The sequence below is a fragment of the Struthio camelus genome, chromosome 14 (genome assembly GCF_040807025.1).
Source record: "Struthio camelus isolate bStrCam1 chromosome 14, bStrCam1.hap1, whole genome shotgun sequence".
NCBI lineage: Eukaryota > Metazoa > Chordata > Aves > Struthioniformes > Struthionidae > Struthio > Struthio camelus.
In genome coordinates this window covers 10,543,618-10,559,936 of record NC_090955.1, presented here as the reverse complement: position 1 = coordinate 10,559,936, position 16,319 = coordinate 10,543,618, and the positions used below count along the sequence as shown (strand labels likewise).

The following is a 16,319-nucleotide window of genomic DNA, read 5'->3' as shown; positions in this document are numbered from 1 at the left end:
TCCACCTTTCTTTTGAGGCTCTTTTTAAGGCTATGTCTTCCAATAGCAAAATAATTAGCAGGTTTGCTCAGATAGTAGTCCACTGTACATAGTAGGATTCTCCTTAGAATAGGGCTTTACAGACCTTCACCATCTCCAGAAGGCATCGGAGTTTGTTTCTGTAATAAAGAGATGAATCTTACACTATGCGCTGTAGTCAGTTATTTTTTACTGTATCAATATAGACTTGTTTATGTTTAAATTAAAAATAATTATAGCAGGAAAGTGAGGGTGAAAGACTGTGTTATTTGCCCTGGAAAAATATATATAAAAGTAAGGCTTTCATTTTAAAATATAAAATGATATGTGAAGTTATGTCTTAAGGCATGAACTAGAAGTACTTCTACTTTTTTCAGTAAGTTATCTGTCAGATCTTGTGGCAGATTCTCCATCTGAGTCATGCTATTTCAGTATTTTTACCTCTTCCCTTGTACATGATAGCCATTCCATTTGGAACGTGAAGGAGGTCTTTAGTGCAGTTTATCTGAATATGACTCAGGAGAGCAATTAGGTAATTACATCTGTGCAAATAGTAAGGTAGATGTCCAAATGCTTTCTCTATTTTATTGTCACTTTGCAGGATTTTGTCAGCGATTTATGATTCTGTTATTTAGAAGAAACCGAATTAGGAGTTATTACATACAGCATCAGAAACTCTCAGATCTTCTTTTTTTTTCATAAAGAGGTTTTCTGTTCACATCCTTTGCTATAAAAGAAAGTCTGTCATTTGATTAATTAAGCTATTAAGCTTTATCTTTAATTTTCCAGCTTGACTGATGGATGGAAGTAAAGAATTTTACTGTATTTTAGGATCCAAGAAAAAACTTCTGAAAATCCAAATTTAATGTTACTGGGTGCTTGTCACAAACATGAGCTTCTGTTGGAACTGTTTGGATACAGGAGTGCTTTACGATGGAAAGAAAGAGGTCTTGTTGACACGCTAAGGAAAACATACAGAGTGGAGATCAGTCCCCACTATAGGACTACTTTATTCTGGGGAGCAATGTGAAAGAAGGTAGCAATGAAATTTGCCGGGAGTACTGAAAAACAGCAACTATCAGCTGGTGCAGGAATGCACAGATTGTATCCCACTTTGGCAAGAAAGGTTAATTCATCGCAAGTGTTTTTGATACTTATTCTTCTCCAGGACTGTTGAAATTTATGATGAGGTTTTTTGTTTGCTTCTTTTAATCAAATTACAGTTATTTGGCTTCATCTCTGGTGTCATTGCATTAGTTAACGGAATTACTGCCAGAACTATTTTATCTTACTATTCATACTCTCATGAATATATTAAGGTGTTTTTCTTCTGGTTTTCTCACAACCATATGCTGGCAGAGAAATGTGTGGAAGGACTACAGCCATTCGCAGAATCACAGAATAGCTGAGGTTGGAAGGGACCTCTGGAGATTGTCTAGTTCAAACCGACTGCTCAGAGCAGAGTTAGATAGAGCAGGTTGCCCAGGACAGTGCCCAGTCAGGTTTCGAACATCTCCAAGGATGAGGACTCTACAACCTCTTTAGGCGAACTGTTCCAATGTTCAATCACCCTTTTCTTAGTTTTAAACAAAATTTCTTGGATTTCAGTTTGTGCCCATTGTCCCTTATCCTCTCACTGGATTCCACTAAGAATCTGGCTACGTCTTCTTTGTACCTTCCCATCAGGTATTTTTATACATTGACAAGATGCCCCTGAGCCTTCTCTTCTCCAGGCTGAACAGTCCCAGCTCTCTAAGCCTCTCCCTGTGTGACAGGTGCTCCAATCCCTTAATCATCCTTGTCCCCCTTTGTTGGACAAATGCTAGTTTCGTTCTGGAAATATTTCTCATTTCTAGCATGTGATGGCATTCACTGTTTCTGCAGCTGTAAAGAGGTATTTTTATGAAGTCTTCTTATATCAAGGATTATATTGTTCATTCAGCTATTCAGTATACAATTTCAAGCATGAAGAAAGACTTTGTTGAAGGTTTTGAGTTGCAGAAGAAAATCTTGTTTCCTGACAACAAGAAGTAACTATTGTGGAGAGGACATTTTCTGAGAGATGGAGAAGAGGTCTACTTTGTGCATCTGAACCTTTTAATGTTTTTGTCAGTAGTACTATCAGCAAGAGGAAAGTAGTGGCTAAAAGGAAACGACTTGCTTGTCATCATGCTAAGAAAGACTGAGATGATATAGCTGAATTGGAAGGGCGTGCAAGGTATACATTTTCCAAATAAAATATCAGAGGCACTGGATATAGCTGCAGTAGAGCAGTAGAGCTTGCTCTACTACAACCATACAAAAAAGGGCGTAGCAGACAGCATTGTAGTTCTGCCCACAAGGAAGCAAGACAGGAACTGTCATTCGATGTCAATAATAAAAAAAACCACTTCTCTTAGATTCTTAGCATCTTGACAGCACAAGGCCCATAACCACGTTATTTTTTTCTCTTTCTTCTCCATGGTAACTCTTTCTTCCTTCTTTTCCTTCACATAATGGAAAAAAGTAAAAACTATATTGAATCTTTCTCTCTACAGGTTCATGTGACACTCTCTCCTTGATAGAATCCATAGAGAACGTCTCCTTGGAAGAGTCTCAACTTATCTTCTAGAGCTTGCACAAAGCTATCCAGATTTATATTCTGCTTATTAAAGAAATCTATTTTCCCTGGCCTCCTGTATTTCTCCAGAAGTAAATAGTTCTTGTTCTTTTTTCCTCCACTCTTCTCAAGATCTCTAAGTGTTACGTAAAGATTTTTGTTCTCTGATAAAACTGAGTTGTCCCTTAACAGTAGTTTAATTCCCAGTTCATCCTTCTCCAATATCTCTTTAGACCATCTGAATTTTCATGATTTTTTTTTCCTCTGCCCTTTTTGAGTCCATATTTGTCAGTACCTTTTGAGAGATAGTACTGTATCTTCCTTCTCTGGCAGTCGCTTTCAGTATTTGAATGTATACCCTCTCTGTGTACAATGTGAATCACTGTCATGTTTCTGAAAGGTATCAAATAGGGCATTTGTGACTTTTAGTGTGGGTTGAACAGATACAGAAGTGTACAAAATTCTGTTTTATATGAGCAATGCAATATGTGATCCATCCAGAACTGACTTTCTCAGATGCTGAAATTCTCTCCTCTTCTGATAGTTTGTTTTAATGAAATATTTTTGCAGAAGATTCTTTTGTTATCTCCCTCCCTCCCCCTCCCCCCCGCCACCCCAAGACCTTACAGCTGTAGAGCAAGAATATTCTCAAGTGGATAACTTCTTGTTTCTCCCACAGTCACTGTAGGGAAGAAATCAGAAGAGTTTCTCATAATTTTATATGAAAAAAATTATGTTTAAAAACTGTAGCTTCAAAATTACTTTGTCAGTGGACAGACACATTTACCAAGGTGAGAAAGAAAGAAATGAGGATGCTGGGGCTAAATCATCATCACTTAGAAACACTGAGGAAATTGCTCACACCTGGGGATTCAGATGGCTAAAAAGTTGAGTGTTGTCATCTTCAGTTATTTTGATGATAATCTCTTTTATAGTATGCTGTAAGAAAGTTTATAATAAAAAAATAAAACCCAGCATATCCTGCCAAGAATAAATCAGACTGGTGGAATACTGACATAACTAACTCTGACTGATACATAAATTGTTAGATTCTGAATACCCTACGATAGTGGTAAACTGCTCAAGGAAGAACAAGAGAAGTTTTAATTTGTCAATAATGTATGTAGGTAGAGAAGAAATAACATTCGGAGAAGCATAATTATGAAAAATTATGAGGCCGGTCTTTTCAAACTTGAATGGCAATGCAAACCATGGGCTTTCTGCCCTGTTAATATTTCAGCAAGAGGCAGTAAAAAATATGGAAGGTTAATCAGAATATCCTCTAGTTGAAATTTCATTGCGGGTTTAAGCGTTCTGTCAATGTGATATGAAAATCTACTTGAATCAATCCTTCAGAGTATCACTGTAGTTGATTAGAAGCCAGTATGCTTATGGTTTGCGTGAATGTGGTTGTTTGTGTCCAAATAAATCTCATTTTTCATTTGCTCACTCCAACTGTAGACTGTTCTTTTGCATAGCTGTCTTGGTCTAGAGATGTTAATAATTATCCCTTTAAGGAAAGGAAATGAAGGAATGGCAGAGCCTACCTATTATATCTTGCAGTTCAAAAAGTAAGCAGTGAAGATTGCTTACCTATAGAGAATATTGCTAGTGTTGTTGTGATCTGCTGTACACACAGCAGTAGTGATTATATATATGAACAGATAGTGAGGTCCATGATGCCTCAAGGGTTCCCAGCTTTACGCAGCAGCTGTAGCCATACAGTTTTTTTTTATCTGCAGTTATCTTTTTAGAACACTAAGATTTCAGTTTACCCAAGAATTACTCAAGATGTAGGGGAAATATCTGAAAGTTTCATCTGTTTTGAGACTTATTCCTGATAGGAGGTAGTACTACTTAAATTTCAGCTTGCTTTTCTGCAGAAACAGCATACACATGCTAGGACATGCAGACATTTCAAGAAGTGAGGGAGACTGACCAGATACCTACAAGCTATCCCGCAGTCTTGGATACCAAAGAGTAAGATGTGGTGCTGTTACAGATGAGAAATAAAGGAAGCTATTTAACAGGCAGTTGAATGCAAGTACCAGTTAAAAGTCCATAATACAAAGGTACAGAGAGGCAGATTCGGTAAAAACCAAGTTTTTAACTTGAAAAATGGTAACTCTTTTCAGTATCTTTATTCTTCCCTTAGTGATGTATGAACCTTTTGTGGATTAAAAAAATATATATGTATTTGATCCAAATTAGAATACAAACTATGGTCCTTTTTCAATCAGATCTTTACTGGTAGGCTTTTAATATGAGCTCAGTACAGCTGATGATCCTTTCCTAAATCTTGCCGCTAACGTTTAGGTATTTTGTTTCATTTTAAATTGGTAGACGAAACCATTTCACTTGCTCTTCTGACCCTGAGATGCTTTCATTCGAATATTACTTTCAAAAGGGATCAGAGCAAAAATGAAGATGAAATAATATCACTTATTGAAACACTAAACCAATCTGTTTCTTAAAGTGAAAGTGCAGTGGGGATCTAATGGCATAGACCTTGATGAGAATGATTTTGTTACATTGTACAGGAAATTGAAGGATGGAGTTAGAAAACAGTTACCCAGCTTTTCTGGTGATAAGTAATAATTATAATTTTTGTCTAAACTATTACATTCTTCTGAATATTTGTTTAGTGGCAAGTAAATTGAGATCTGATAAGTAGAAATGCTTATTCACAGATTACGGTGATCCACCAGTAACTTCAATATCTTAATAAGAGATTTTTATCTGGTATTACTGGTAACATATTTAGCTTCATACTAGAAAATAAATACTTTGAGGTCAGATTCAAATCCAGGTAATTTACAGTAGGTAAATTGTTGCTTGAGAGGTCAGGTGCTTGACTGATACAAGAAGCACATTTTCAAAATAAATTTCCTATTAATGTTCACCCGCGTTGTGTCTTGAAACCTGTGATTCCTGTTAAAATATGCAGTATGAGATCTCAATCATCCCCATTAATGCCTTAAACTGTATCTTCCAAATCACAGTGTGCATGCTACTGCTGATTTAAAAAATTCCTTCCAGATAGTATTCAGCAATAGTTTGTATCTGTAGATCAGGAGCCAAGGCAGGAGAAGTCAATGTGGGAAGACAGAACTGAAGCGTGAAAGTAGAGGAAGACAAATGAATAAATGATGAAGAATGATAGGAGAAGTGGAGATCAGTTTGGCAAGGGGAGGGAGAATGGAGGAGAGGGGGCCTCTTTCTATGTATCAGTTGGAACAGAGCCAGCATGTGCAGCCTCTGCCAGTGCCTCCAGTCACTATCAAACCAATGGCACCTCGCAAATCAACGTTAAGAACCTCATCCTAGACAAGTGAACATCATTTACCAACGTTATAACTGATCCTTAAGATAAATTATAAACAGACTTTAGTTACAAAGTTAGTGTTTTTTTAAGCATGCTTTCTCTAAACTATACAAATATCTATAGGAGTAGTTTTACTTTTTAACAAATAAAATGACATTTCAGACTCTTAGTAATTGAACAGTAAATATGTTGGGGAAAAATACATGTTCTCACTAATTACTTTGGACCCACTGAGGGACAGGTTATCCAGCATTACCATTCATTTAAAAACCAGAAAAATAGAATGATGCACAAAAATACATTTCTCAGACTTGTTTCAGAAATAGCATATTGCTTTCCCCTCAGACCAGAGCATTCCCTTCTGCCTCCCAAGCTCAATTCAGATAAAATGTGTACAGTGAGTTCAACAGTTGTCACAAAAAGGAGTGTTTTCTTCTTCAGGCTGTTGTATCCTGCGATGCTGATATTGCACACTTTGCTTTGCGGTTGTGGTGTCTGCAAATGAACAGCTACTATAAATGCATTTTCTCAGGGCAGTTGTAATGATCTCTGTTTAGTATAGCACGATTTTTAGTTTACAGGGTTGATGCAAATAGTGTGTCTAGTCCCTCCTTTTCCGCTAGTTACTTCCACTAGTTAAAAAAGTTCACCTCAATCTAAGATAAAGAATATTATCTCTTTGTGTTGCAATGTTTCTTCCCAAGTTTGGAAAACACCGTGAAGATAATTATTTTAACCTGTGTCACTTAATCTTTGATTAAATATATTTCAGATCTATTGGAACTGATGAGAGAGATGTTTTGCTATGCTAAGTTTTAACTTGTTAGGTGATGAGTCCATTTTAAGCTATCACATGATATCGTATTAAATGAACAGAGTTGACCTTATGGTGTCAGATGACGTCCTGATGATATAAGCAAATAAATTACTGTCTTCTAAGACTTATAGGAAAAGAAAAGTGTTAATTGCATACCTTTGGGTTAGTGGATCGGTTTAAGTAATATGGGGGAATGGCTGAAGCCTTTTTGTTTGTTTGGTAGGATTCGTTGGTTAGGAAGCCAAATGCGGGAAAATTCAAGATCCGTTGTTAGTTTTGTCTTTTTAAGGGGCAGACTTATTAGCAATTCAAGGAACTCAGTAATTAGAACAAACAGTTTAAATGGGAAAAATATGTCTGTAGTTAAGAGAACTATTATATATAGTAGGAGTGAATGTGACCTTTCTCTGTCTTTCTAAACTTGAAAGGACAAAATGTCCCTTCTGAATAGATATATTCATGGAAAGGAAAATAAAGTAGAAAGGAGAGCAGCCAATAAACTAAAGAAAAGAGCCAACAAAATCAGTTAGAGGCATAAATAACTGCATTACAAGCATAATTTGTTTTGATTCTGGAAAAGATGTGTGCACTAAACTTTCCACACATTAATACTCATTAAAGTATTTTGTCTATACTGAACAGATTTAAAAACAATTTTCCAGAATTACAATTTCCTAAATGGTTTGACAGAGTTAGTCAAGCTTCAGAGGAACAGCTCACCATACTTGATGGAAAGAGCCACATAGATGTGCTGATTTGAAAACCAAAGTTGTTAAAATATTGATGGATGTTCCCAGAACGTATGATATAGATATTAGTGATCATTTCCAGAATGATTTTTAAAATGTGTGAAGCTCTAAGAGTAATGAAACTCTCGCAACAAATTATTCCTGATCAGTCAAAATATCAGGTCATTCTCTCAGTTGGAGAATTGATTGCAAACATGTCGATATCTGGTAGGTTGAGCTCAGGAACTGCCAGTTCTTCATCACTGCTCCTGTTTCAAAAGTTTTTCTATTCTGATGAGCAGGTTTCCTGATTCTCTTTATGTACCTACCACCTGTATTATTACCTTTTTATGGCTACAGTTTATGGGGACTTTGGGGATTTTTGGTTTTAATTCTTTCCAGAAAAAGACCGAGATTAACAAAGAAAATTCCAATACATGAAAATAAAGCTGGTTCTTCACAGCTTGTGATCTATATCTTTGTGACCCATCAACCCTCTTAATTATTTTGTAGAGATTAGATTAGCAGCATAACTAAGTCTGTTTCTATGAGGTCAGAACACGGTGGTCTGGATTTCATATGGTCCTGCGTTAAGTTTAATAACATAGTACCTCTTAGGACACTAATTTACAAGCAGTGCGAAAAATAAAATGTGAATGAAATACAGACTGTTACTGAATGAGGAAATTTAAGAATCTGTGACCATGGCAAATCGTGTAACCATTACTATTCCTTTATTTTCCTACCTGTAAAATAGACTGTAATACTATGTGACGTTTATGAACCGCATCGCTTTTATGGAGAAAAAGGTCCTATGACTGCGAAGTACTTATATGCTAATATACTAATGGTTAAGCTTTACCAGAGCATTCTACCTGGATTGAGAGCAGAAAATGTAGAGATTTACGTGAATAATACATTATATGGGAGTTGTTCTTTGCACAGCAACATTAGTGAAATACCTGCCCTCATGTTTGGTAAACTTCCAGGTTGAGTCATTTATAAAGAGAAAAACACTTTCATTTTAAGAATAAGTGAACCTGATAAATGAAGCATCCCTTCAACAGTCCAAATCATTTTTTCTAAGTTCATTTTAAGCCTTGAATTGAACATTAACAAATGGTTATGAGTTATTATACATACAGAAGCAAAGTGAATAGGTAATCTGAGGAGATGGGTTTATCTATACTCTTGGGTAGTAGCTACCGTTTACTCACAATCTCACTGTCGTCACCATTGTGAGGAGAATAGTCAATCAAAGTTGAAGATATAAAATAAAGCTGAAAATTGAATTGAAAAGTAATTTTACTTTCAAATGGTTTGCAAATGTAGATGTTAAGCGTGGAATGAATGCAGTTAATGACCATAGCTGGGAGAGTTATGCACCTGCTGATCACAGGAGTATTATTATAAATGAGGTTGATTTTCCTGTTGACTACCTCATTTTTCTCAACATGGTCTCATTACTTTTCTATCACATGTCTGACCCTTAGATATGAATACTGAAGCACAGACATAATAAAAATACATTAACTCTTATATAGATTTTTTTAATACGTATTTGAAAATCAAGGAAGATAGTACAGATGTTTCTTGTCTTTTTAGGTTTAACATAGGTCATGCTTTTTGATAACATAAAAAAAAGGTTGAGTTTCACAGGTACGCAGTCATTTTACAAGTGAGAGTTCTAAAGTTCCATCTCTTGTCTTCTGAGTTACTTCATAAGAGCTTTGTCAGACCTTTATTTGGTTTTATTTTTCAAGAAGCAGTGTAATTGAAAAGTCTGGAAATTACACCAATTCCTGAACAGTTCTCTTTCTTTTCACAGAGAATAAATTATTTTACAGAATTTTAAGACCATCATCTTTCTCCAGGTTTGCCCCTTCTTGTTTGAGTGTTTCACCGAATTTCTTCTGTAGAATATAAATACAGTTTTAAATGTATTTCCCGAAGTGTATTTTAAACTCCTTTAGGTGTGATTATAACCATCTGTCTAAGGTTTGCTTCTTCTATATAGCATACATGCCATCACAAAAAAATCGTATTTTAGACTTACATTTCAGAGTCTGATATAAGTGTGTATATTTTTATCTAAATGACTGTGCTTTCTATTGCACTTCAGAACTAACGGCCTTTGTATTGCTAAGATACCTAAATTTCCAGAAGGGAGAAAGGTAAAACTACTCAAATAAAAATAAATTATGAGGTTTAAACATATTTCATGAACTAATATTATGAAGTAAAATTAAGTTTTTAATGCTAGTTGTTTGGAGATATGCATGCCTTAAGTTTAAGCTCCTACTGCTTTGTCGTGGCATCGTTTAAAGCAACGCTCTCCATTGAGAATTACACAGTTTGAGTTTCAGCAGGAGTAGTTACTTGTGTTTCAGCACTCAGGTTATTGCAGCTACCTGCTTCCGCAGCATAGTTGCTTGGCTGTACACATAACCAGGGAAGTCTAGGAGAGTTTGAAGCACCCATCGCTCCACTTCATTGAAGCTCTTTGGTGCACCAAATGCTTAGTGTCTCTGAACATCAAGGTTTAGGACAGACAGAGTAGGGAGTTTCAGAAAAGTACAGCCATCTGTTTTTCATCAAAGGGTATCTGAGAAGCAAAGTGATGTATGAAACTGAGCATTGGTCTGGGGCTCAGGTTTAGTTACGCAGCAAGCTTGCTGATGATCTTAGGTGAATAACTTCACATTTTTGCCAAAATGTCTTCAAAAGTAAAATCAAGCCCAGAATAATACCATTGTAAGACAGTCTGTGGTCCTGTTATAGAAGCACTCTGCAAGAGCATTATGGTATTATCCACATAAGCATATGTGCAGCCAGTGCTGAAATCTACTTCAAACAGTAGCGATGGTAAGGATGTAACGTTCTCCCTTGGCATGGAAATGAAATTTCTATCTTTGAAGTGCATGGGATTTATGTGAGGAACTGCAAGCCTCTCAAAAAAACTCACTGGTAGACTCTTCCCTTTTGTTTTGCTTTGCTCACCCATGTTGTGAGAATGAATATTTGAAAGATTGGCTGATCTGGAAGGGAGAGCAGAGAGACAGTAGGTTCTGGAAGGCTGATGAACTTTCCCTCTGCTTTGCATGAAGCTCTTAACTACTGGGGAACAGGAAAACACTCCTGTGTTTTTGTCAGTGGAGCTAGTAGAATCCTCTGAAGGTCACATATCTGCCATATGTTTTGTACTGAATCCTGTCCTTGGGTGAAATCTTGAATTGCCCAAAATAGATGAAGCATGGAACGTGCTCCAGAGTTAATGCCCTGCTAGGTTGACCTAGGGATTTCTAAGAACATTTCAGGATATTTATTAGCAAGTTTGGGCTGATGGCATTACACTAGCTCAGTTGCCGCAGGTAGTCTTTATTAATAAGAAAGCATTTTCATTTTAAAAAAAAACGTTTACAGGACAGACTCACAATTCTAAAGCAAAACCCAGCATTTAAATCTTGTAACTATAAATAATTATTTTTTAAAAAACTAAATAGTGACAGAAAGTTGTTTATAGTAATTATCTATCATCTTCTTAGAGGGGCTGCTAAATACTGAGAAATACCCATCTCTTAGAAATAGGCTTGTTCAAAAATAATAGGTAAATTAATCATGGTTTCAATTGCAGCCTTTAAAGTAATGTCTGTGCTACAGTATAACAAGGTGGGAGTGGTGGGGAATGTCAAGACTGGGCTGCCCTCAAGACTTGAAAGGAGCAGAACATAAAAATGAGCCTTTTTTTCAGTTTAAAGCAAAACTAATGTTTGTGATCGTGGTCTAAATCTATTAGAGATGTTCAAATTCTGTGTCCTTGGTGTCACTGAGAGATGACCTGAGTGGTGAGCAATAAACTTGTGTATTATAGTTCACGTTTGAAGATATGTGCTCAGGAAGTGAAACAGACAGTGTTTTGTGTCTGTTTTTAAGGCAACAAAGACTCTATATAAAATGGCAGATGCATTTTTAGGAAAAAAAAGCAAATAATGTTTTTGTAGTTAGCAGGTGACAGTGCGTCCCAAGGTAATGCAAGCTTAAGGGATGGAAAACAAGCACGATTATTAAAGGCTACGGGGTTCTCAGTTCATACAAATTGCATTCTTTTATAGTCTGAAGGGCTATGGAAATCTAGTGAAGGGTGTAGACTGTTGAAATAAAATTAGCATGTGAAGTGATTTTATATATGCAGGAATATAGCCACCAAGTTTGAATTTGAGAAAGAAATCTCATTACTCATCTCGTAAAAGATGTAATTTCTAAATTCTATATTTGCTATCACAGCCATAAAGGTTCTGAATATGAGTAATACTTTTTTTGTGATTGCCTAAAGATGCTGGATTAGTGAATGGACAAAGATCCATTTCTTCTTTTTTGCTTTTTCTTTTACAGGATAACTGATTTAGGAAATATTAAAAGAAGGTTGTATTTATCAACAGTCCACAAGGAGTTGTCTGTAACCCCTCTGCATGCAAAAATTCCTCTTTTTATGATCAAGCGCAAAATAGTAGGTACCTTGGGAATATTCCTTAACCTGTGGTTGAGCATACTTTTTTATCAGAAGGATTTTATATAAATTTACAGAGCTGTTCAAATTAGTGTGTATGTTTTAGAATTCCATTCCTGTAGATGCAAGAAATATGTATGTATCCCCTCTACTGGATGGTGTCAGAACCGCTTACCACTTCTGTTCTCCCACCCTTCTTTTAACATTGAGAGTTCATTCCCCTTTCCAAGATTAGTGCTATTTGTGACGTGTTTATTTCTCACTTTTGCTGTCTATTGAGCCTGCCTACAATTTCTCAGTCTCCCTGATTCTTCTTTGTCATGGTTCTCCTATTCATGTGTACCCCCTCCTATAGTGAACTTTTGTTGCGTTCACTGGAGCTGCAGGTAGACTAATGGTTATTTGCATGTACTTCATGTTTTTGCAGATTCTAGAATATATAAAATGATGTATAGTTCTAAGTGATTAAAATAAAACAACAGACTTCACCTTCTTCCCTCAAAACCCAAGTCCTCAGCCCCATCGTATGGTAATACCTAGCAGAAAACCTGACAGTTACCATATACCATGTAAAGACTCAAGAGTCTTAAATACTGCTTTAGAGTATCGTTTGAAAATGAGAGTGTTTAGATTTCAAATATTCTAAAATATAAATGTGCACTGAGAGAAATAGACAATACTTAGAGTATGCTAAGCTGCTGTGGTTTTAAGTTAGAAGTGAAAGAGAAATATTTTACATAAACCTCTGAAGTTATATAAGGACTTATTTTAAGATAGTTTAGGTGAAAGCAGTTGTGATAATTTCAGATTTCGGGAGTTTTCTACTTTCTAGGAAAAACTTTTTCTTTTTTAAATAAAACGCATCAGACCATACACCTGAAGTTACCATTAATTCAAGATCCACTGAAATAAAATTATTTTTTTTTCAATATAATTTCAGTTAACTGGTCTTGGTGTAAGGCTAGCACAAATGTTTCAGGTTTTAAGTATGCGTTACTGTACACTAAATTAAATTCAATCAGAATATGAACTTCAGCTGTGTATTTTAATTTGGGTAATAAATCATTCATCAGAGATCTATCTAAATGCTATGATCGGTTTTAATGACAAAATATTTTAATAACAGTGACCTCTGACCTATTCTTTAAAGAATACGTCTACATTTTTTAGTGTGTTGGAATACATAGCCATCTGTTTTCTTTTAAATAGTTATCTCGCTTTTTATTGTCGCTTTTACTTAAAGGAGGGAATATGTTACTTTTAGTGATTAAATAGGTCTTTTACATGCCTATGATAGTTTAACTTATACATATGCTGATCGTTATTATCAGTAAGATTAGTTGTGAATAAGGAAGTAATTTGCTGTGTGTTTCATCAGTGGAACAGAGCTTACATTTTCGTATGCTAGCTTCCAGTGTATTGTGTTCTTGCAAATTATGCTATCTTTCAGCCTCAGCAGTAGACTTAGAAATATCAGTAGTAATTAAAAACTGTATTTTCCAACCCATTGCACAGTGTCTTCATAATGAGTATTCCTTACCTACCAAAATTTCAGACTTAGAAGCTAAATAGTGATGGATACACGGGTCTTGTATGCATCTAAATATTTTCTTAAAAAATATTTACCGCTTAGCATTTAGAAAACAGTACCTTTACTTTGACTTCATAAGGAAATGAGACATATACAATCATTAAGTCTGACTGTTCTTCTCCCTTAATAAAACTTTAGCCCGTTGGTCAATTAAAACTAAATTTTGCACATGGGTAGTCATATCAAATGTGTTTTGGTTCTGTAGCTTTCATGGAAAGGATTACCGTTTCCCCAAGTCAGTGTCTGTTTATTTCCCTATTAAAGAAGATGTGTTAACATGAGCTCATTCCTTAGTAAATATAAGAATCTACGAGGAGAAGAATGGTTTGGAACACCCCAACTGTGAGCATACGTGCTTTTAAACATCAGAGAATCTATCTGAAGCACATCAGAGAATCTATCTGAAAGATGTAAAACCACAATAAATGTTTTTATAGTTCTAGTTGCAGAACCACTTGTTTTATATGAAACTTCCTTTTTCCTAGGAGGATACTGAATTGTTTTATAGTCCACATGCAAGATAGATACCTGTAATTGCTCATGTCTGTGTTATAATAAAACAGCAATATGGAAGTGTTGAGTAGAAAAAATTTGAAAATGAGAGGAGTTAGAGCTATTGGAGTAGTGCAGGAAAGTACAGTACATTGATGTTATAGTCTTCTAGTAGTGTTTCCTAACACAGATGGAACAATTATCTAAAGAGAATTAAAACATATATTTAAATAGGAATCGTAGTCAGTTGTAGTGGTCTGATTTGTCCTTCTGAATGTCTTAGCAGGAATGGGTAGCACTAGGAATGGGTAACACTTGTCATACTCAACCTTTCCAATCTACACTGCCTTTTCCTTATTATAAATAAGAAGTAGTTTTAAGTTGTTATGTTATACTGCGAACTTGTATATACTAGAAATTTGCATTATAGTTTGGAATGTGGAAGGGGCACACACTCTGGAGGGGTCATTTTTCATGAAATGCAAAAAAGAAGTTAGCAAAAAATCTCTCAATATAGTCTTTGGGGCACTTAAGCTGCGGTAACTTCAATAATTAAGTTATATTTAATGTTATTTAAATTATATTATTGTATTGTTGAATATTTTAATGAAATAAATATGAAATAATAATAATAAAACCTCTTTTCTCAGAAAACCTTCAGTGAATGTATTTTATCACACGTTGCTTGCTTAGAAATAGCTGCAGAATATCTAGTAGATGTGCTACGTAACAAAGCTCACTTGGGCTGGCAGTCGCTAGATCATATGTACAACTATTGATTTGTTTGTATAAATAATTGTTGTAAGTGCAAATACAGCAATAACTTTTTTAATAGCAAAAATGTCATGCATTATGAATCATAGCCTGTGAGAGTCTAATACTCCACACAGGCTTCTTCTGTAGAGAATTATGTACTTTTCTGCAATGATTAGTGGTTGGGTTTTATTAAAGAGTATTGTTTCTCTTTTCTAGTGGTGCAATATGTGTATTGACTTGGTAGCATTCACCAGTGAAATATTCAGAGGAGCTGTCTTCCAGTCTTTGGATGGAATTATTATTTCAGCTAACTGTAAACTAAGAAAGATCTTCACTTTAAAATCCAAGCCTCAAGATACAGCTGAGGAAGATGGTGTGTTATAATTACTGTGTAGTCTTAGTCATAACTGTTCATATAAAATCAAAAGCTTCTTAGTCACTGGTTTTGCAATTTGAAAGATAAAAATGATTTAATGAAAATTAAAGTGACTTTAATTTTATGTTAAATGTTAAATCTACTAGTCTTGGACTTAGGTGATCAGTTAAGTATATGTGTACACATCTCTTTTGAGCATTGACCTCATTAAAAGTATTTTATTGAAGGAATTCTGGCAAAATTTATCAAATAGCTTGTTTTAAAGAAGTTTATGGTGAGAGAAGGCTGGTGTTGGCCAAAAACAGGGTGTCTGAAAAGAAGGAAAAATATTCAACTTAGCAGCCTTTAACTGTTTCCCTGGTTTCCTCTGTCTTTGAGCTTAGCAGCTGATGAAGGATTTTTTCTTTAAATAGTCCAGGACAAAACTATAGCAAAATAGTATTAGATAAAGCAGACCTATGAAACTGTCATAAATACCTCTCCGTGATCCTTAGTCCATTTATCCTCAATATATTCTTGTTCATTGGGAAAGTGATATTGGTGGTGAACTGAAAAATGAGAGATTTAAATTTGTATTAGAGCGGGGATATTGCTCAAAGGGCACCGATCTCCTGAATTGTCATTTTCCTAGGCAGAGAGCTTCGTTCCTTGCTAGTGTTTGTGGTAACAGAGAAGGAATCGAAACAGCACATTTTCTTATTTAAGATGGAGCCTAGGTTTAGCTCAGCTTTAATTTCATTCAAATTTTCATTTTGTGACTTTTGAAGGATGCTCCAGAAAAAAGGGTTCCAGTTTTGAAGGAGAGATAGCAGTAGCTTTCAGTATCGGGTATGAAAATACTGGATTGCTTACACAAAAACTCAAAAGTATTTCAGGATGAATATTTGTGTTTGTTATTTGCACAAAATGTAGATACATACAAGATAATCAAGTAGTCAGTGACTGTATTTTGGATACAGAAAGTTTTTAAATGGTAATAAAATGAATCTTTGATTTGAAAAACCTAAGCCAATAAGGAAAAGTATGTGACCAGTGTGGTTACTCCCCCTTTTTTGTTGATAAACTTGAAAGAAAATCAAAAAATCATTCAAAATCTCTAGAGAGAGAGTC

General features: G+C 35.3%; 1 protein-coding gene across 12 annotated transcripts in view; it reads left to right on the top strand.

Moving 5' to 3' along the window:
* CFAP20DC (CFAP20 domain containing) overlaps nt 1-16,319 on the top strand; it is a 95,732-nt gene that overhangs the window by 20,002 nt on the left and 59,411 nt on the right. For all 12 annotated transcript variants that reach the window (XM_068907186.1, XM_068907183.1, XM_068907187.1 and 9 more), the window contains 2 exons: nt 11,880-11,994; nt 15,050-15,206. In XM_068907186.1, the coding sequence (XP_068763287.1) occupies nt 11,880-11,994; nt 15,050-15,206 (272 nt within the window). The remainder of the gene's footprint in view (nt 1-11,879; nt 11,995-15,049; nt 15,207-16,319) is intronic.